The sequence below is a fragment of the Petaurus breviceps genome, unplaced genomic scaffold, assembly GCF_028583685.1.
Source record: "Petaurus breviceps papuanus isolate PSGF00001 unplaced genomic scaffold, PetGlider_PUasm1.0 90654, whole genome shotgun sequence".
NCBI classification, from domain to species: Eukaryota; Metazoa; Chordata; class Mammalia; order Diprotodontia; family Petauridae; genus Petaurus; species Petaurus breviceps.
The window spans coordinates 6,444,370-6,467,573 of record NW_027187301.1 but is presented as its reverse complement, the minus strand read 5'-3'; the positions used below and the strand labels follow the sequence as shown (position 1 = coordinate 6,467,573).

At 38.8% G+C, this 23,204-nt stretch overlaps 1 protein-coding gene across 1 annotated transcript in view; it reads left to right on the top strand.

Moving 5' to 3' along the window:
• The window catches only part of UBXN7 (UBX domain protein 7), a 51,953-nt gene extending 40,714 nt beyond the window's left edge, over nt 1-11,239 (top strand). The window contains exon 11 of the mRNA XM_069065019.1: nt 504-11,239. Within this exon, the coding sequence (XP_068921120.1) occupies nt 504-665 (162 nt within the window). The 3' untranslated portion in view covers nt 666-11,239. The remainder of the gene's footprint in view (nt 1-503) is intronic.
• Nucleotides 11,240-23,204: the final 11,965 nt, after the last annotated feature.

Sequence of the window (23,204 nt, the reverse complement as noted above, 5' to 3'; positions counted from 1 at the left end):
ATACATAATTAGAAGCAGTGTTTTTTGAAAGAGGAAGGGACATACTGACAGCAGCAAGAAATTATAGGCAGACAAGAGGGGAACAAAAAAATTTTAAAATATGCACAAACTTAAAGCATAGCAGAATGGGGTTATTTACTTTAGGGGCCAAGTACCTTTACACACCTCAGTGACAGTAAAGCCATTATTTGTATTATGATACAGAATGGTAATTAATACTCATAAAGATTCTTACTCATGAAGAACTATTCAAGTTACGTTCCTTAACTCTGACTTTCACTTTATTTTAAAAAGGGGGTTAAATTGTTTCTTAAAGTTTAGGCACTTAGAATAGTTTCACTTACCAGAGAAATTCCCTCATGTGTAGATAACCAAATTCCCTAATAATAGTACTATCTAAAATGAGGCATTATTGTTTCTGATTCACCACATGCTAAATGTTGTTTCTGTCTCATCCGTTGCTTATGCTCTCTCTCTCTCTTTCTCTCTCCCCTCTGCTCTAGGCTCTGGTGAAGCATGTGCAGTCAAAAGGATACCCAAATGAACGTTTTGAACTTCTCACCAACTTTCCTCGAAGGAAGCTTTCTCACCTTGACTATGACATTACATTACAAGAGGCAGGCCTCTGTCCTCAAGAGACTGTCTTTGTACAGGAAAGAAATTAGCACCGTGGCCTGACCTCTCTCAGCTGCCCCTCATCCTTTTACTTGGGATACTGCGTCCCTGAGTGTGCAGTTTGGCTCCTAGGACCACAGAGCCAAACTGGGCAAGCAGCCCCCACCCGCTCTCCTCTTTGTCTGGGCTCTCCTCCACAGCGTCTTTCCCCTCTGTATCTGTCCTTCTCTCTCCTCTTTCTTCCTTTTTCCTTCAATCTGGTGACCAAATGAAAACCTAAGTATACCATCTGTCCTAATACTGGTTGCAGGAAATGCTTGTTCCATTTGGGAAAGAGGGATGCTGTCTTACACATCACTCTCCAGAAATAAGAAAAATAATGTGACCTTGGTTTCCTGTGGCAGAGAAAAGGCCAGATTCAAAAAAAAAAAAAGAACCACCTCCCCTCCCCATCTTACTATTTTTTACTCTTGGGAGAAAAAAAAAGGGTGTCTTCATTTTTTTTTTGGTATCATGTAACAAAATACCCAGGCTTTTTTTTATGTGGAGAAAAGCACTCCTTACGATAGTTTGTCCAAAAAAAATTTAAATTTCTTTTTCCCTCATCTTTCCTGTAGAAGAATAGGTCCATGGCATATGTGCTGTTGGGAAATTGATTGTCAAATATGGGATGAGATAGATTAGCATGGCTTTCAGCACTCCTACCTTAGACAGTTTTCTCCATTGCTTTTTATTTGGAATTATTTTATGGAAGCTGTTGATACCAACATAGTAGGAGTGAATAGTAATTCAGTGAAATTACTGAATCCTTATACCTGTTTCCAAGCTAATGATATCTGAAGATATTCCACAATTTAATGTAACATTTCCTAGCCTCTTCCATTTTCTGGGTCCAACAAAGGGTTTAAGAATGGCAGGAGTTTCTTGCTTTTTTTTTTAGTTGTAGTTTTACAATCATACAGTAAAATGCTAACTGTAAATTAGAAATTGGTCTTGCTGTTGATCTTATGGTGCTTTAGGGGCTGCTTCAGAGAAAAGAAGTAACTCTGAATGGTGGGTTTCTTTAGGAGTAATCCAAATTCATTTTGACCCCAGGATAAAATGGTCTTTAAGAGACTATACTGAGATGAGCTACTTTTAAGATTTTGGTTCTGCCATAACCTATTGCAGCCAGAGGATGTTCAGTGGCATCAGAACTGAAAGCATCTCTTAAGAGAACACCTTTAAATTCAGTCCCTAAAGCGACATTTAGTAACCGGAGTGAGAAAAACTGCTCTTAGTAATCTTCAGCAGTTGTATTTTTCCTGTCACCAAAAGCCTCATTTAATTGTGTGTAATGTGAGAATTTAATATTCAGCTCCAAAGAAGTTATCTATTTTAAATTGAATGCAACACGATTCACTTACCCCTTCCTTATTTTGAGCTAGCATGAGAGTAAAGTAGGGACTGGGGTGAAGTTGGCAATAGAACTAAAACTTTTAAGATATAGAGATCATCATACAATAGTGTGTACCCAATTTTGTCACTGTTTTTTAGGCTGGTTTATTTCTGCACCTTAGAGGAAAAATAAGTTGCTAATTTTGGAAATAAAGTACAAACTTTAACTTGTAACCCAAATTCAGGTGTATTTTCAAAGACTTTTAGGCTTCCCGTCTATCTTAAGAGATCTTACCTTTTAGCACCCAAGGGATAAAGGAGGAGGGGATTATCTTTTGTTAGTACACAATTGTGGAATGTGATTTCTAATGACTGATTGGTGAGGCACGCTCACTAAAGAATGAAATATATGTCTTCTATAGGAAATTATGGGAAAGTCTGTTTATTCTTTAATGGATCTTTACAAATGAATGTCCTTACATTTTCCTAAGTCTGTGTAAGTGCTTATGTATAAGTATATAATTGTATAAATATTTATAAATATATTTATATAATTACAGTTTCCTGTATGCATTGAGTCAGAGTTATCTATCCAGATTGGTGCCTAAACAGCACCACTTTGGTGTTTTTGCACAGGATCCACAGGTTTACCAGCAGCTTCTGATTCCTTGCAAAAACACAACTTTCTTGGTAATCTCTGCAAATAATATATTGGAGGGCCTTAGATATGAGCACTTGTTAATTGAAGCACGGTGTATTATCAATAGTACACAGGAAGAAATGGCGGTTTTGGATTAGAGAATGATTTAGAAACCTTGAGTTTTCAGGTGGCACAAGATGAGAGTGTCTTCTAGGACTAGGGGAAGTAGGTCCATTCATGAGGTACAGATTTGTGACCAGAGTGACAGCTGAGTGTGTGAAATGTTCTCCCAGTAAATCAACCTTTGAACCCCCTGCCAGGTTCCTTTGATAGTCTCCTTTTTAGGAAAAATAGCCAGTCAGATGTTGTAGTCTTTTCAAAGGTGGGTTCCAGGCTTCAGAAGCAAGTCATTGTTGGGTGACTATTTTTATTTAGTATACTGAATCTTGAGGGCTGAAGAGAGGGTTGGAGGTAGAAATTGAAAAACTGGCATCTTGAAAAGAAAGGATTGCCCCATCCTAAGCACACTTTAGTCTTGAAGTTCAGAATATGGTCATTGAATTATTTTATCTCACAGTAAAGACGGAACCATCCTGAGGGTAAGGGCACAGAGCTACCACTTCCTCCACAGAGCATGTACTTTATCTGACTTTCTCCAGTTGGGAGAATTTTGCTTCTCCTCTGCTTAAAATTAATCCACTTAGTTTTTTTATGCCTTCTTTCTCTTCAAGATTCTTTCAACTAAGTAAGAATAGTGATTTTTGGCTATTTTGGAGGCAAAGAGGAAAGTGTTATGATTTAGGTGTGAGGGTTTGTGTTGTGGTCGAGCTCAGTAAAGTAGGTTGAGAAAGAAGCACGTTGGTTGTACATTTCAGCTTCTTTCAAGACTTCACCTTGCTCTTTGAGTCTCTCTCTGGACTAAGAAAAGGGAGAGGATGTTGTGACTATAAAAGCCCCTTGTCTTGTCCTAGTTATGGAAATACTTTTTCTGGGAGGGGGATTGCTGAGAAGTGGTTTATGTTAATTACATTAAATGGTTGTGTTATTGGTTTAAGTGGTAACTGGAAGTTAAGGGGTCAGAGATAAAGAATCTGTAGTCCAGCCACAGACTTAAAAATATCTGAGCACAGTCCTCTTACAGTATTTACTTCTTCTAGTTAGATGCTTTTCCTATCCTGCTTTGATCTTCAGGGGAAAGCATTTGTGGGGTCAGCGTCCAAATTCACAAAAGTATAACTTTATACAACAATTCAACTGCTTTGATAATAAATGGTTATTTTCTTCAATGCACTGGGGCAGGATGGGAGGGTATTTAATAGGTGGGAAGGGCTGAGGGGGGAGGGGGAGGGTTGGGAAGGGAACACACCTGAGAAATAAGCCAGGCCAGAGGAATTGAGAACTGGTAGGGAAAGTGAGTTCAGGAGAATTTAAGATAAAGAGTATTTTTAAATTTGATCCAGGAAGGACCCACTGAAAGACAAGATTTTTATAACCTGGGGAAGGAGATTGTTTTTAGTTATGGTAGTCAGTTATATTTCAAAGGCTCATTCCTCCAACATTTACCTACAAAGCTTAAATTTAAAATGATAGGATTTTAATTTGACTCAGTCTATTAAAATTTGGAAATGAAAAAGGGAAAAATACGGTGACAATTTTTACAGGATTTGCTCTGAGCATAGAAATTTCCTAATCATCTCTTTTGAGGAGCTAGCTTTTAATACTAATTAGGAAGTGTTTTTAAAATGAGTACTCTGGTGAAAATATAAAAGGGAAAAAAGGACTTCAGTTATTAGATTGTTTGCTAGTAATAAAAATAAAGATTCACACATAATTAGTCAATATATTTAACATCTTTAGGAATGGATATATTCTCTTTCCTGTTTTCAAATGTCACCGGGCTCAATATCTGTTCTTTTAGGGCTTTACTATTATCATCTCATTCAGGTATCACTGTCCCCTTTTCCAGATGAGAAAATGGCCTCAATTAAGTTGAAGAAACTTGCCTATGATCACACAATGAGTGTCAGAAGTAGTTAGATCTTCTCCGACTCTCTGATAGCTACTCCTTTCTCACTTGACACAGTTTGTCGAATCCTGACTGCTCTGTGACCCAGCATAGAAGATCCATGATGAACTACTAAATGGAAGATTTAAAAAGAAAAAAAACAGTATAGAACCTTGGTTCTCAAGGAATTTGAAATCTATTAGGGGGACACAACACAAATGAAACAGAATAATTACTAAATTGCCTGTTAATAAATGTGTTGGAATTTCAGAGAAGATAAAGAGCAGAATTAGGACCATGGTGATTAGAGAAAGCTTTGTGGAAATGGTGTACCTTGTGGAATGGGTGGGCAGTACAGGCCCTGTTTTAATATAGTGACAAATTCCTTTACTCCATTTCTTGATGCCACAGTTTATGGCATAATTGGTTGGATCCTTTTAAATTTTTATGTCAGTTTTACCAAGATTGCTAACACCTGGCTTAGATTCCTAGTCTTCAACTTGAGAACTGTAACTTACTCAGAGAATAGCCCATATTTGGGATATTATGAGAAAGGACTACTTAAAAGAAGCTCTAGTACTTAGTACAACTTGGAGAAAGTTAGCCAAGCTCTCTGCTACATGCCAAGTGATTCATAGATGCCCCTTTGTTTTATTGTAGGTTGTCCAATAAGTGTTTCCTTTGCCTTATGTTCAAGAACTGGTTTTTTGACCAATAATCAGTCCTACCTACTACTGAAATTCAGTAATGGTCCAGTAATTTTTTACTTTAATTCTTTATTCCTGATCAATATTGCTTCCAAATAAAAGATAAATCAATCTAGATGGTTCACCATTGCTATAATGACATTTAACTTTTCTTGTTTTGTAGGCTATTCTTTTGTGATAAAGCTTAAGACATTTACTGTCTGAGTAATTTTATGGGGATTGGTTTTAGAAATGTTTTTGGTTGTTTTTTGAGAAGCTTTCCAAGACTCCACGAGGCTATAAGTTAACAGAGAGGTTGCTGACTTGCAGTAGTGGAGGAAATTTGCTCTTTCAGGGAGTTCCCTTTATCACAGACCCAGCTGCCCCCTCACCCCATTCCAGCCACCACCATTCCATTAGATTGACCTGTGAAAAGACAGAAACTAATAAAGGCATCTCTCTATGTTCCTTTTTACATGCCATTCTGCCCAAGTTTTGCACTTTGTTTCTTAGAAGCACTTATAATGTTAGGTGCTCATCTCCTTTATTTATCTTCATTGTTGAAAAGGATTGAGTAAGTTTATGATGCCGAGCACAAACAGAAGAAGCCCTGTTAGGAACACCATGAATTTGTGACCATGTTTGGCTTAGAGAAGGCAATGGATATTGTATGGTTTGCGCTACTCCTTGAGTGGTGGGGGGGCTTTTTGTTCTGTTTTTGTTTTTGTTAACTGCATACGAAAGCCTTAGCATTCCCCAGTAGAGGAATGGCTCTTCAGAGCTGTTGGTGTCAATTGAGTTTCACAAACTGATGTGTCAGCCGACTGTCCGACAGGACTTTTGCCTTTTCAGCAATAACTTTCTCTGTCCACCCTTTGAGGTGGCGCTGCTGACAAGATAGCTTGCTGTCAAGTACATTTACAAAGTGAAAATGATGGTTTTGAAGGTTTTCTGCCATTGTATTCATTGATCTATTGATATTTACTAAGCGATAGTTTTCCTGAATCACACTCCTCTGTGTTCTCAACTTTTAAAAAAAATTCCTTGAAAATTAATTGGATTATTGCAATGAGTTGTGTTTAAGGGAACTCATTTTCTAAAAAAATTACCATCTGACTTATTTGTGTCATTTTCAAAGAAATAGATAGGAAAACGTCTTTCCAGAAACAAATCAGAGGTGAATGTTCTTGTTTTCTCTACCCTTCACCCCTTTTCTGTAGAGAATCCTTTGCCCTGTCGAATTCTATTGACCTTAGAATAAGGGAAAAGCAGATACTGGAATTGCTTAATTTCTGGAAGCCTGTAGAATAAGCAGACTGGCATTTTTCTCTTAGCTCCCATGTCAAAATCTTTGCTTATCCATTCTTTACTTGTAGGAGGGAGACACTGTGAAAGTTGTATGGCATTCTTCACAAAGCCATTGCCATGCCTGGCCCACTTAGTCAAACTGATAGCTACTATAATTTGTGGTTCAGGCTTTTTTCTTTTTTTTGCCAAATGATACTGTTTGAAGTGAAATTGAATTAACCAAGATGATCTACTTGAGTCAGAAATGTAATACATCTGAAGAACTAATAGTAAGGCTTAAAACAGTAACAAAATCAGAAAAAGAAACATCTGTGGTGATCTTGCCTATGCAATGGGTTCATAGGTTAATTTATTAATATTACAGCTTGCTGTGTTGGATTTGGGCCATAGCTAAAGGCAGTAATTAGTCCCTTCTAAAAGAATATTATTTCAAAAGACAATTCTTGCTATGACCTAAAATTAGTATCCTTGTTGATAAGGTCTTTTTTTTTTAAGTAGAACTAAATATGGATGTTTATTGATTTTTTAAAAAAAGCTTATTTTTCCTTGCCACATTTATTTAACCAGTGCTAAGTAAAAATGGAGTATCTCACATAGTTCCTTGCAAGTAAAGGTATTTAATATTTATTGACTTCTCATTCCAGATAACTATAGTCTTGAAATGGAATTCTCCCAATGTTAAAATTCTTATTTTGCTTTCTAAGAAAGTCTCCATTGGGTAGGGAATCTGATAAGGAAACTTCAGGAGGTAGACCTAATTTGTTACCATTTTTATCTCTTCATGCATCTTTTCATATTTAAAGTGTGAATTACCAGGATTTGTGCTTTATGAGTGGCATTTGGAATCTAAATTTTTCTGGGGTACCTTGCTAGCAGTGTTTGACAAGATCAGACAAATATGCCTGTCTCACAGCAACTATAATAGAGAAAACTATCACTTTGATAAGCAGGTATGACTCAAAATATGAACAGGTAAGTCACTTTAATCCATTCTTTTTTAACTGCTCTGGGACTCTCCTGAGTCTTTACCCCATAGATTAGCCCCACATGTAGTGAATTTTATACCACCAAAGAATTTCTTTATATTCTGGTTATCAGGATGAAAGTGATTTGTACCCTCCACTTTTTAGTGTATGAATAAGGAGCCTGTGATACGATCTGTTTGTTTAATCCCTTGGAGTCTTAGGCCTCCTTGTTATTTTCCCATGTTTGTACATTAGATTTAGAAAACTTAAAATACTTGCTTGGGAAACAGATTGTGATGCTTTGTCACAATTTTCTCTCGGTTCCTTTTCCCTGAGGGGTATAGCACTGGATGGTCAGTTGATTTTAACATTTCTAAGAGCTATAAGAGGCTGGAACAGGGAATTATACCACCTAGAGCTTCAGTTTTCATTCATTAGGCAAAGTGCTTTTAGCTCCTTAAGGATTTTTTCTTTTGTGTTAACGACATGCTGGAGAAACAATAACTGGAAGTTTCCACGAACCTGATTTGAAAAAGGTATAAAGCTTGTTAGTGAATTTAAGGATGCCCAGAGTGATAAAGACAAAGCTACCTATATTGGCAACTTGTCGATATATATCTTTTACAAGGGAAAGTAGGTTGTGAGCTTATGTATCCTATACCAGCCGAGTAAAAAGCGGCAATAGACACTGCACTTCCCAGGATTTCATGCTTGAATGCTTCTAAGTCTAATGATACCCAACTGCCGATGCATTAGGGATCAACAAGATGAATGTGTGCTCAGATCATTGATCACATCTGGGGTTGGCTATGAGACTCTGATTATCTCTGTATATCTAGGAGAGCTAGCTCTAGGGGATCACTCCAGACCCTCTTGCACCAAGATAATAGTTGCAGTTCTAATCAATATGTAAAGTCCATTACCAACAGATGGAGATGTTCTGTATCAAGCACCTGAGTAGGTGTAGTAATGCATGGTCATGCCACTGATGTTGAATAGAGGATATGGTGATGTGTTATCCCTGGGAAGGAAATGGGCTTTATGAGTTGAGCATGTCCGATAAAGAAGAGTGTTATTATGGACCAGTCCTATCACATCTTCTCAGCCTGTGGTTTTCTGGACAAATTATGTCATATCAAGAAGAGGTTGAGACATCAAATCAATGAGGAAGTCCAAAGTAGTGCTTTAATATTCTACTCAGTTGAGCTCAGGAGCAATTTCATCAAGTAGGTATTGCTGTTCTGAATCTCTTTTCTGATGCCAGATACTAACATTGTCGCTTGTCTCAGCAGGAGTGCATTGGATTAAAAACTGATCATCAGAAAAGGTCGACTTGTAAAGTTCAGCAGGAATGAAGCACGTAGTGTTGACTTTGATATGAAAGGGGGGTGTGAACAGTTGAGCCTTGACCTTTGAAGTGGTGTATTTGGTCACCACTACAGGTGTGAAGGTAAGCTCAGTCACTGAGGCTAAGAGACAGCACCCTGGTAATATAGCTACTCTTGTCCAAATGCTGCAGTCATCAAATGAGCAGTATAAATGAATAGGATGGTGGTTGAGTATAATTAAGACTTCTACATCAGGCTTACAATAACAAAAAGTAGCCTTGTATTGTCTTGCCAGAGCCCTTGTATCTGGGTGATTTGGGCTTTGGTGACCACCAAGAGCTGCAGGGATTGTTGATGAACTCAGGAGTTTCTATACAGTTTGCATGTAAAAGGTTTGGCACCCATCTGAAATCTGGAAAGGCCCCCCCAAGAGGTTGTAATTTCATGTCTGCTGTACCTTCTAGCTTTGGCCTTGATCTGTTCAATTTGTTGGCTGGTTATGTGGACAGAACAAGTTATATTAATGGAAGCCATAGTTTATGATATTTGGGGTTGAGCTAGTGTCATACACCTTTGCTTGAAAGGCCCAGCTAGGGCTTGTCACCATCATCAGGAGGAGGTGGAGATGAAGGATTCACTGTAGGTGGCTTGGGTAAATCCTTACAGAAGGTTGGGGTTGCATGACAGGTCTAAAGTTCACATGACCTTGGGGAGCCTTGGTAGATACAAAAGAAGACAGAGTCAAACTTCCTAATTTGGTTTCCATTGCCTTAACTCTTGCATCTAGTGACTTCAGCATAGCTAACATCAGTATTTTCCCTTACCTGATTTAGTAGAATATGGGATTCCTCCTCCTCTGGGTTCAGCCTTCCCACCAGTTTCCTTAAGTTACTCTCCAGACTTGTCCTCTGCCCCCACCTCTGACTCATCTTTGCAGCTTCCAAGCACACTTGAGCTTTTTTCGAAATGTCTTGTATAGTCTGCGTACTTAGATCCACCCCCGGCTATGCTGTGGCCATTTCTACTGCCTCTTGGTAATCCTTGTCCTGCAGTCTTGCTCATCCTGACTGCATTCCTCCTGTTCTTCCTCTCCTTAACTACTCAAACTCGGTTCTTCTCTGTTGGTTAAGGAAACCTCTGCTTGCCCTTCCTGGACATTGTTTTAATTAACCTAAGTTTGTTGGCTAGTATCTCCAAAACCCTTGCCAGAAGTGGGCTAGACATGGTTGCCCAGGGCTTTTTTTTAGAGCTAACAACTTTCCCTTTGAGTCTTGGAGAATATTGACTACATGGTCATCTGGGATGTAAAATTCTAGTATGCTTTTACCAATTGTTTTTTAATTTATTTTCATGTTTTTATTTTCCCTGCCCTCTGTTATTCTGAGACATTGATCGAGAAATAGAAATTTTCAATTATAGTTTGAGTATTCTTTTTTTTAAATAAAACTAAGATGAATGTTTAATTTAAAATCCTTCTCAAGCAACTAAGGAAGTTGTAAATTCCATTATTCTAGGCAGAGGGAGTAGTACCAAATTTGTTAATTTAAGAAGCTTCTGTGTTTGATTCCTAGGTTAAAACCCTGTTCTGTTATTAAAACCAAGCTGTTAAGTAGACTAAAGTAGTGTTCACATAAGTGTTTCTAACATGTCCCCTACTAAAATGAACATGTTCAGTTTTCTGGGCCTTTTATCCCATGGTGCTAGGAGGTATATTCTTTTTTTGTGACTGTTCCCAGTGCTGTAACGTTCTGGGACAAGTGAGTAGTGGGGCAGTGAAAGGACTGTTAGGTCATCATATTGTTCAAAACAAAAGACCTTTTTATAGATCTAGTAAGTGGTCCTTCAAGTACTGAAAAGGTACATGAATGTGGCAGGAAATCTAAATGAAGCAGAAAAGAGTGGCATTGGTCAACACATCTGTACTGTAACTGCTCACTAAAACTCCATTCATAGTTCCAGTTGTGCGTTTAAGCCCACAGAATTTTTAGATTATTGGATGTTTACTTCTATCTATAAACAATTTCTAAATTAGGCTCTCTTTCCAGTCGGTGGTAATCTAGCTTTGGCCATACCAAATTGTGAATATTCCTACTATGTTGTACCCAGTTGCTTTATATTGATACTGCAACTTGAAATAGGGGGTTGGGGGAGGGGGGTGGTCTTTTTAAGACATCAGCTCACTGTGCTGAGAGAGGGACCAAACTCAAGGAAACCTCTGATCTATAAACACAACTGCTGCATTTTTTTATAAATACATGTAAATGTCCTGTTGTAATATTTGATCTTGGAAATAAAAACAAAAACTGTTTTCAGTATTCACTTGTGTTTTGTTTTTTTGTGGAATAAAAATTCTCAGGGATAAAAGTTTTTCATTGTGGATCTTCTGAAATTGTAATACTATATTTGGGCACCCTCAAAATGCTCCAGAAATTGACATCTACTCTATATGTAGCCTCAGAGCTGGGAGTGAGTGGGAATCTTAGAAGCTCCTTCTATTTACAGATGAGGAAATGAGAACCTGCTCATGTTAAGTGACTTGCTTAAGGACATACATGTTCTATGTTCCTGTAACAGAAATGCAAATTTAAAGATCTTCCCTGCCCCTAGGCTAAAGTGCACTTGGAGCCTAGGGTGAGAGGCTTGTTTTTCAGTAGATACTTCTTGATTGGCCAGTGGGTCTAGAAGGTTGTTACATTCTCTGAGCCAGGAGGTTATATAAGCCCTGATGTGTAGCTTGGTTTTGGGGGCTCACTTTGAGAAGTGTTCTGTGATTTGATATGGATTCTGGGAAGCTGTTGTCCGGAGCCCCCCCCGCTTTGAAAAACCCAGATGTTGAAACCCAGATGTTGATTGGGTATGGATGTAAAGGCTGGACAGTTTGGAAAGCTGTCTACTTGATCTGTTTCTGTCTTGATAATTCTGCCTGTATACTTGGAAGTTCAGGGTGCTGACCTTTTTCCCCTGAACAAAGTAAATGATATATGTCTGACTGATTAAGCTTGTTAACCCATTTTGAGTTGCTTTCGTTTATCAAAGCAGATCCAAGAACCTGTGGTGGCAGCGACCCTGAGGATGCTTGGGGTGCTTGCTGCTACAGTAGTTCCTCAGTCGCTGCCACAATATAGAACTTGTAAAATGGTAATATCTACTATTGTGTGCCTTAAGTAGGCCCTGCTTATAATTGTTATTAAATAATTTTTTTAATGTAACAGCATTGCCATCTTAAGAAAGATATTAGAAAACGTTGAACCCTCCAAGGAATATGAGACTTCATAATTTACTTGTGTTTGTGAAATTATAATAACATGCTATTTTCTTGGTAAACAGTAATGATTGCAATAAATTGCAGCTATAGTTATAATGAACAATTTATCATAGTTGAAAATATCGGTATAATGCCCACATTTCAAAAAATTTAATAGTTCCTTATTCCTCACCTACCCTGCCCCCCTCAAAAAATGATAGCCCTAATACAAATTTTGTTGGATGAATTATTAAAGGTCCTTGTTTCTATATACTTTTGTCTTGAGCTCCTATGTAATACTGTGTGCAACCAAATATAATATCAGAAAATTATGAAGTCTTCCATTTTAGGCACAAGCCTGTCAGAAACAGTTTTTATGAGTTTAGATATGAAATTATCTAAATATTTCTGCTTAGGACCAAAAACCACCCTGTGACTAAAAATATTTCTGTCATATTTGGAGTTATAGCATATTCTTGGATAATGGACAATATTTCCACAATGAGAAAGGGCCATATAATTTTTGCTGCACTGCCAAAGGAGTCCATGACATAAAAATGAGATCAAGAATTCCTGTTCTCAGTCTTATGGAAAGGTAGGCATTGTGGAAAGACCTTTTTTTCTTTGGAGTCTCCTCTTAGATCTGTTAGAGAGTTGCAGGATTATTTCTTCCTTTTGGAGGATTTTTTAATAGCTTTAAAAATATCTTTTTCCCCAATTACATGTAAAAATAATTTAAACTTTTTTTTTAAATTTTGAGTTCCAAATTCTCTCCCTCTCCTCTCCCCCCCATTTAGAAGGCAAGCAGTTTGACATAGTATACACACATACATGTAGTCATAAAATATTATGTGCAAGTCATGCTGTAAAAAAACCAAGAAAAATAAAGAAAAAGTATCTTTGTTCTTCATTCAGACTCTCTTAGTTTTTCTGGAGATGGACAGTGCCTTTCATTATAAATTCTTCAGAATTGTCTTGAATCATTGTATTGCTGAGAATAGCTAAGTTATTCATACTAGATCATCATACAATATTTTTTACTGTTAACAGTGTTATGGTTGTGCTCATTTCACTTTGCATCAGCTCATGTAAGTCTTTCTAGGTTTTTCTGAAATCTGCCTGCTCATTCCTTACAACACAATTGTACTCCGTTACATTCATATACCACAGGTTGTTGGGGCATTCCTTCAGTTTCCAATTCTTTGCGACCATAAAAAGAGCTGCTATAAATATTTTTTGCATGTAGGTCCTTTTCCCTTTTTTTGTTGCCTCTTTGGGATACAGACCTAGTAGTAGTATTGCTTGATCAAAGGGTATGCACACTGTGGTTGCCCTTTGGGCATAGTTCCAAATTGTTCTCCAGAATGTTTGGATCAGTTCACAATTCCACCTACAGTACATTAGTGTTTTAATTTTTCCCAACCTAATTTTTCATTTCTGTCATATTATCCAATCTGATCAATAGGTATATGGTGGTCACTAAGAGTTTCTTTAATTTGCATTTCTCAAAAGTGATTTAGAGCATTTTTTCATATGACTATAAATATTGTCTGAAAACTGCCTGTTCATATACTTTGACCATTTATCAACTGAGAAATGGCTCTTCTTTTCCTATAAATTTGACTCTCTTTTCTACATATTTGAGAAATGAGACCCTTGATCAAAGAAACAATATAAACATTTTTTTTCATAGTAATGTGTAATAGTAATGAAATTTAAAGATCCCCCTTTATTGGCTTGGTTTTTGGATTGATTGTGTTAAAACCCAGAGCTTGTGAATTCCACTTGTGGGATGGACTTGTTGACGTGAAAAGAGAGGGCTGAACTGGGAGGAGCTAGTGACTTAAATTTAGAGAGACACAAGAAAAGAAAGAGGCAGAAGAATTTTTTGGAAGCATCATCTTGGAGGCAGAGAGAGACAGAGGATTGCTGAGGGCCAGTTTGCATTGCCCAGGACTTTTGAGAGCTGCCACCCAGAGCTGCCAAGGACTGAGGAGACATGGCTGTTATGCTGGTACTTTGTCTGTTTTGATGTTGTTTTGCCAGATTTGTTCACAGGTGAAGGACAGTGCTGTTGTTGCAGAGGTACTGGAACCTGGCTGTTGGTACAGCGCTCCTGAGACTGTTCTGCAGACAGAGAATGAATTGTGTCCACTAGTGAAGGACCGTGCTGTTGTTGCCGAGGTTCTGAATATTGGTTCAGAACAATATTGGTTGCTATTGGTTCAGAAGCCCCGAAGAAGGATTTTCTTGTTGTATGTTTACAGAAATCCTGGAAGGGGGTTTTGCTAATGTTTTCAGGGGTTCTAGGACTGTTATGCAGACAGAGAATGAATTAATGAAGACCCTGGCAATGTATCTTGTGGCCTTGCTAAGCTTTGTCTCCCCAGGAACAAATATTGCTGAGAACTTGCCTCAGGTCAAGATGAAGAAAAGACCTCTCTTTGGGTATTAAATGCTGTGCTTAAGCTTGTTGTAACTCTGGGGTGGATTCTCTTGTGATCCAAGGGTGGGGAACTTTTGGCTTTTTTTGTGCTCTGTGATTGACCAAATGAATGTACTTTACTTATGATTGGAAACTAATCTCCATTTGAGAAGAGGGGCTTTGTGATTGACTGAATGTACAGCCTAGGGGTGGAGTAGTATTTAGAAGAGGGACTTTGTGATTGATTAAATGAATGTAATGTCCAGGGGTGGGGTAGTACTTGATTGAATTACACTTGGTAAATCCTGTATTTTGAATGATGCTATATTTTGATTTTCTCTGTTAATTTTTCACTGAATAAAATGGAGAGCACCTATGCTGGTATTTTGAACCTTGGGAAGTTGCCTTTGCTTGGCATTACATAATGATTGCCAACTATATATTTTTTTCCATCCTATTTTCCCCTGTTTATCCTACTTTCACAACTTTCACCCTGTTCATTTTCAAAAGTGTTTTGCTTCTGACTTTGATCTCCTCCCTTCTATCAGCCCCACCCACTTTCTCTTATCCTCTTCCCCTCCTACTTTTTTGTATGGTAAAATAGATTTCCATACCCAACTGTATGTGTGTATTATTCTCTCTGAGTCAGTGAGGTTCATGAGCTCTCCCTGCCCTTCTACCATCTTCCCCTCCACTGTAAAATCTCTTTTGGACGTCTTTTATGTCAGATAATTTACCCCATTCTACCTCTCCCTTTCCCTTTCTCCCAGTGCATTCTTCTTTCTCAGCCCACAGTTTTTTTTTAGATAATCATCTCATCATATTCAATTTACACCTGTACTTTTTGTCTATGTATACTTTTTCTAATGAGGACATTATTAGGAGTTATAGGTATCATTTTCCCATGTAGGAGTGTAAATAGTTTAACCTTATTGATTCTGTTTTGATCTCTCTTTCCTATTTTATGCTTCTTTTGAGTCTTGTATTTTCTTTTCTGCTCTGGTTTTTCATTAGGAATGCTTGAAAGTTTTCTATTTAATCTAATGTTCATTTTTTTCCCTGAAGGATTATACTCAGTTTTGCTGGATAGGTGTAATGGAAATGCAAACTTAAAGATCTTCCCTGCCCCTAGGCTAAAGTGCACCTGGAGCCTGGGGTGGGAGGCTTGTTTTTCAGTAGATACTTCTTGATTGCCCAGTGAGTCAATAAGGTTACATTTTCTGAGCTAAGAGAAGGCTATGTAAGCCCTGATGTGAGGCTTTGTTTTGGGACTCACTTTGAGGAGTGTTCTGTGATTTGATCAGATGAAACTCTGGGAAGCCGGTTATTGAGAGGCACCCCCCCCCCTTTGAAAAACCCAGATGTTGTGGATTGTAATGGTTGCCAAGCTGATCGAGAAGCTGGCCGACCAGTCTGGCCTGGATGTGACTTGTATCCGGAAATCCTACCACATGTAAACCCGAGCATCCAGGGGCAGTGACGCCCCTTTAACAACAGGTCCCCTCAGCTGGACAAGGGAGGCGTTGCCGGTGGACCTGACCAGAAACCCCACTAAAACCTATTTATTCCTAAAAAAAAAAAAATTTGTCTATAATATTCTTGGGAGTTTTCATTTTGGGGTCTCTTTCAGGAGGTGATTGATAGATTCTTTCACTTTCTGTTTTGCCCTCTGGTTCTAGAATACCAGGGCAGTTTTACTTGATAATTTTTTGAAAGATCATGTCTAGGCTCTGTTTTTGCTCATGGTTTTTGGGTAGTCTAGTAATTCTTAAATTCTCTCTCCTGATCTGTTTTCCAGGTTAGTTGTTTTTACAATGAGATATTTCACAATTTATTCTATTTTTTCATTCTTTTGATTGTGTTTTGTTGTTTCTTGCTGTCTCATAAAGTCATTAGCTTCCATTTGCCCAATTCTAATTTTTAAGGAATTATTTTCTTCATTGAGCTTTTGTACTTCCTTTCCCATTTTGCCAATTCTACTTTTCAAGGAATTTTTGTCTTCACTGGATTTTTTCCCCCCTCTTTTACCTTTTGGCCTATTCTGTTTCTTAAGGTATTTTCTTCATCATTTTTTTGTGCTCCTTTACCAAGCTGTTAACTTTCATGATTTTCTTGCATCTCTCATTTCCCTTGCCAATTTTTCCTCTACCTCTTTTACTTGATTTTTAAAATTCTTTTTGAGCTCTTCCAGGGCCTGAGGCCAATTTATACTTTTCTTTGAGGCTTTGGATTTAGGAGTTTTGACTTTGTTGCTTTCTTCTGAATGTGTGTTTTTTCTTCCCTGTCCCATAGTAACTTCTATAGTCAAGATATTTTTTGCTGTTTGCTTATTTTTTCAGCCTATTTCTCGACTTTTAACTTTATGCTAAAGTGGGGCTCAGCTTCTGGAGCAGCCCCCCCCACTTCAGGTTTTTTTGTGTAGCCATTTTTTTTTGGAGGGGGCAAAATAGTTTTTTTTGGAGTAGGGCATATAGGGTTAAGTGACTTGCCCAAGGTCACACAGCTAGTTTTGTGTTAAATGTATGAGGCTGGATTTGAACTCAGATCCTCCTGACTCCAGGGCCGGTGCTCTATTCACTTCGCCACCTAGCCGCCCCCTGTGCAGCTGTTTTCAAAGGTAATTCTGAGACCTGTTAAGTTTTTGGTTCTTCCAAGATGGTATAATCTAGGGAGAGGTATGTTTACTATTCTCCTTTACTTCAAACTGGTCTGTGAGCAACCACAAGCACTCTTTTTCTCCCTGGAACTGTGACCAGGATGCCCACTTCCTTGCAGTCACAAGCTTCTGATATTCTAGTGCTCCTCTCCCCCCGGAACAGAGACCCAGGACTGTGACTCAGATCCAAGTATGGACAATATGGACAATACAACAAAGTCCTTGCCTCTGATGTCAGCAAATTAAATCCTGTAACCTGACCAACTAATTATTCCACCCCTTTACTGTCTGTGGACTGACAGGTCCAGAAACTGCCACTGCCACCACTCATGCAGTTGCCCCCAAGGTCTGTTCTTGATTTGCTAGGGCCTGGTCTATGCTGGCACAGCCCACTCTGAACTGCATTCCACTTTCATCCCAGTGCAACAGACCTTTCCTGCTGACCTTATAAGTTGTCTTGGGCTGGAAAATTGTTTCATCCCATCCTTTTGTGGGTTCTCCTCCCCTGTAATTTGTTTTGAGGCATTATTTAGAGAGGTTTGGGGGAGAGCTCAGGCAAGTGCTTGCCTTTTCTCCACCATCTTGGCCATATTTGCACTGTTTTAATCCTGGTTGCTATTTTCTTTGATTTTCTTACCTTTTTAACTTTAGTTCCTGAACTGGGGCTTTGTGTCAAGGCCAGCCAATTCCTGCTACACTTTGGGGTGATCAGCCCTGCCTGGTTTTATCCTGGGTTTCCTGCCTTTTTATGCTGACTTCAACTTTTTAGGATTAGGCTCCCTATATCTTTGAGGTTCAGAGCTCTGGAGCTTTAGGACCCTCTCTGGAATCTCAGATACTCAGCACCAAACCCAGAAATAACTGGCCGTGTAACCTTGAGCAAGTTACTTAACCCTGATTGCTTTAAAAATAATAATAATACTATCTTTTTTGTATGGTGGGAGTTGGAAGTTAAAGGGTAAAATGATGTAAACTAAATCCCAGATATAATTTGCAATTGTTTTCCATTAATGAAGAGGAAGAGAAAAGACTTCCTCTTCAGGGCCTAGATTAGATTTATAGCTATTTTGATATTTCCCCTTTTTTTCCCCTATAAGGGAATGATTCCTCACCTCCCACACCCAATGAGCTTCGATTGAAAACCCAGAGCTCACCCACAAAGTTACTGACTAACCTGTTCCCCTCTCTGGGAATGAGCTGAGTCAGTGGTCTATCTTGAGTGACTTCCTCATCTCTTCTTTTACCCTGTGACCAGTCAAGCCCATTTTCTCAACTCTGTCTTGTGTCAGACCCTACACATACACAACCATCACCGCCACCCCCTTTGAACATGTCTTATTTTCCCCTCATTCAAGAGCTCTTTTTCTCTAGGAAGTCTTTTGTTGTTGTTGATACAATGAAGCTACTTTATTACAGTCAAATGCTTCCTCTATGAACAGCTATCCTATTCAGCAACCTTCCTTTCGAAGATTAAATTCTGATTGAGAAATCCTGGTTCCTTTCTTTTTCATTCTGTGAATCCTTCCCTAGGAAGTCTTTTCATGGCATTAATACATAGTCAAAAGTTATTCTTCCATTCTAAGCCCTTTTGATGGTTTGCCCTGAACCTCTTACTCTCTGCTCCTCCAGACAGATGATAGCAAGTAGTATCTGGAAGGCATAATATTCTGGGACTTTGCCAAAAAAGCAAAAGCAAAAAAAAAACCAAAAAACAAGAAGTATTATGACCTATTAAAAAATGTTTGCCTTATCTTCTTGGATGTTAACTCTTGTAAAGATAGGATTTCAATGATAAAGAATGTGTTTTCCTAGCAGGGACTTTTTTTTTTTTTTAGAATGTTCTAGCAGAGACAATTAGAACTGGAAGGGAACTTAAAAATAATCTCATCCAACCCTCCCCCCACTTTTTAGAGATTTGGAAACAGACTGAAAGAAGCTAACTTTGGCCAAACTCACCTAGCTCAAGAGCTAGGGTTAAAAGTTAGGTCTTCTGACTCATAATCTGATGAACTTTAGAATACATGGTGCCTCACCAGTTCTCTCACTGGCCCTGCCACAAAGCTCCTGAGAAAGCTCTGTCTGCCTTTGGATTCTCACACCTCACAATTCCAACTTAAGTGGATGAGGGAGCTTGGTTCCTATTCAAGTAATCAGTTAAGACAACATATTTCATACCTACTGTGTGCTAGACCCTGGTGATGTTACAGAGATGAATAAGACAGCCCCAGCCCCAAAGAAGGCTAGCAGGGGAGTTAAGAGGTAGACATTCAAGCCTGAATGGGATAATTCCCATAAAAGAGGCATAAAGTGATATGGGAGGTGGAGATCACTTTTGCGGGATCAGCGAAGAATTAATTTGAGCTGGACTTTGAAAAGTGGATAGAATTTTAATGCATGGAAATTAGAAGGTGTAGGAGGTGAGATACAACAAAGTTATAAAGAAAAAAAATATGCAAAATTAACTCATAGTAAGTAACTACTGATGAATATGAAGGCAGGAGAGGAAGGAATTGATTCTGCATCCAACCAGTCAATAATATATAAATGTGCACTCTATGATAAGCACTTTACTAGGCACTTTGGCATTGGAAATGTAAAAGTATAAATGAAATAGTCCCTGCCCTCAAGGAATTTCTATTCTACTGCTATATCTAGTTTACTGTGTACTTATAGTGTGATATCAATAAAGTTAAATTCAGCAAACTTGCTGTACATTGGAAAAAGCACTGAGACTAAGGGAACCTGTTTTCTAATTCTGGTTACGTTGCTTTTATAATTCTGGATAAGTTACTTCCCCTTAGTTTCTTGAACTAGAATCTAGTTGAACTAGATCTCTCAGGCACCTTTCAACTCTTGCCTCCATTAACTCATCTGTAAAATGGGGATTAGTAATAGAACCTACCTTCCAGGGATTATGAAAGTTTCAAATGAGGTAATATTTGTAAAATTCTTTTTTTTTTTTTTTTTTTGCTTTTTGGAGGGTAATTGGGGTTAAGTGACTTGCCAAGGTCACACAGCTAGTAAGTGTTAAGTGTCTGAGGCCACATTTGAACTCAGGTCCTCCTGACTCCAGGGCCGGTACTCTATTCGCTGTGCCACCTAGCCGCCCCTATTTGTAAAATTCTTAACACAATGCCTGGCATATAGTAGGCATCTATTTGCTTATTCCATTCTATCTTGGTCATTATTTTAAAAGAACAATTCTCTGGGAAGGTATAGGATTTCATTTAAACCAAACATAATTGTCCTTTAAAATAAACTGGACACTCTAAGTAATAACTTTGTTAAAATTTATTTACTGTTGTATTCAGCCTGAAACAGATACAATTTTTATGAAAATCCATGTGTGATTTCAAAACCTTTAAACATTTGTAGATTTTAGGAATTTTGATGAATATCTTTTTGGTAATGAGCAATGAATTTTTTTTTCTTTTAGAGCTAGACTGATAATAGTGATTCCATTCTCCATGGGACTCAGTTTACCTTCTCATCTACATTTTTCACTGGTCACAGAACAGAAGCAAACATATAGAATAAACAACAGTTAATTGTAGTTGTTCTTATTGTTATTCTCTTTACTTTAAAATAGAAACATAGATTCAAATCTGGGAAGGACCTTTAGTTTGGACCTAGTTCAAACCTCCTTGTTTTATATATGAGCAGACTGAGTCAGAGTGGCTAAGTGATTTGCCAAAGGTTTCACCAGGTCTAGGTTTCCTGGAGTCGCAAGAGACTATCACTCTGCCCCTCTTGTCTTTCCTCCCTGCTCCCCCATGCTCCCAAATGCCCATAGTTTGACAGGACTTCTGTTTTCATAGATAAAGGAAAGTAATGATGAAGACCAGCATCAACTTATGGAGAAAAAATATGCAAATACCTTACAATTTATATTAGTTGACTAGAGCACTGAAAGGTGGCGTTGACTTTCTGCATGGGACACAAGGAAGAGCAGAAGGTGGAAAAGAATCCCAGGTTCTAATGAGTGTCCATTGATTAGGCACTGGGGTATCTGCCTATTCAACTAGCTCTTAAACTAGCTATCTGTTCCCTTGTCAGCTACTCAATTCACCAATCATCTTCTTTAACTAGTTTTCTTCTATGGTTAGAGGATAAGAACTAACCATAGGGCGTGACTTGTGTTTATGAAAAGTCTTAACTTATAATAAGGTATATGGGGTGTTCAGGGGGACTAGCACCTCGGGCTGCCAAGCCCTTTTCAGAGCTGCACATGCATCTTGGGTGTCCAGCTGATTCATCCAACTCTCATCCGTGGCTCCAAGAAGCTGGAGCAGCATGGACAGTGGGCATACCTGGTAGCCGACAGGGCTAAACCAGGTTGATGGCCTCAAACCCATGGGTGAGTTGGGGGGGGGTGTCTGCCCCAAGCATGTGAAGACTGTCCCCTGAGGAATGGGCAGATGAGAACAATTTATTTCAACTGCCATGATGGTTGTGGAAGCAGGCGCTGTGGAGTGCTTAGAGTTTGGTCAGACATCCGAGACACCAAAGCCATCCTCTGCATCCTGGGCCATCACCAGTCATCCTGACTTCTGTCTTGCCACTGGACTTTGATCACTCTGGAAGAGAGGGTGAAGCTGACAACTTTGTGCGGCCCTGCCTCACTTAAATCCAATTTACCAGCAAGTCAAAACATCACTCCTGATGTCATTGGTTCCCTTGGAAAACAAAGGAACAAAACAACATATAATATCTCTTGTTTACTGTAGGCAAAGGAGAAGGAGCAAGCATTTAAGTTTGTTTTTTGGGGGAGGGGGAGAGGGAGGTGCCGCTGTTAAATGCCTTCTATGGGCACAGAGCTTGTCTGTCAGTTCCTCTGTAAAACCTTTCCCACGCCACCTTCCCCTACCCAAGGACATGGGATGTTCACAAGGGACATCCAGTGTGACTTCTTTGCACCCAGTGGATACTCAATACCTACTGCTGCCTGATAGATAGTGGGATAATAGCAGTGACTGCTCTGCTGTTTTCTACCAAAACACTTGCCAGGGCTCTGAGGTAGATGAGGATTAAAGACTAGAAGGGGTTATTCAGAAAAGCAAAGGCAGGATGAGAGCCTGGGGAGATTGCGAAAGGGGAGGGTGAGACTAGTTCTAGTGGACCCACTTCTTGATGATTCATTAGGAGTACCCGGCTCATTCATAAACCCATTGTGTTTTCTTTTCCTTTCTTTTTTTTTTTTGAAGTCACATGGAGAGAGGAGGGTAGGATCAGGCGGAAAAGAGGCAGCCCCTTGGATGACAAACTCCTCAGATACAGACCATGTAGGGCAGAGAGAAATGAGAGGTATATGCTGAGGGATGTATATATGTAGACACACACACAGTATTTTTCTTAGCTTCTACACAAGACACACCAGAAAGAGAAGCAAATACATCAGGCCACAATTGGGGCTACAGACAGAAAAGGCTACATCAAGGAAGAGAAAACACTAGCTCTTCATTGGGCACAAGTAGGAAGAAAAGAAATCCCAGGTGCTTGTGAGTATCCATTGATCTTGCTGTTAATAGATTAAGGTATCTCTTCAATCAGCTGTCCTTTTTGAATTAGCTATGTCTTACCTTTTCAGTCACCTGGCACACCGCCTGGCAGACAGTAGATCTTTACATGTTTAAAAATTGCTTGTTGACTTGGTGGGTCAGTCATCTTTTTATCTAGTTGTGTTCTATAGTAAGATCATAAGAACTAACTGTACAGTATAACTCTTGTTTTGGGAAGTTTTACCTTATATTATTCTTAGTTATTCAGGGACAGATTACCCCAGACCCTTTGCGTTTCTCCCAAACCCTTCACTGGCATCTACCTTTTCTTTTCTTTTATTTGATGGGGTGGGAGGTAGTGACTCACCATATACCACTCTTTCTACCTATGTACAGACAGGGCAGGAGAGGAGGGGAAATTCATAAGCTTTATTTTTGGTCAGAGCTACTCAAGAAA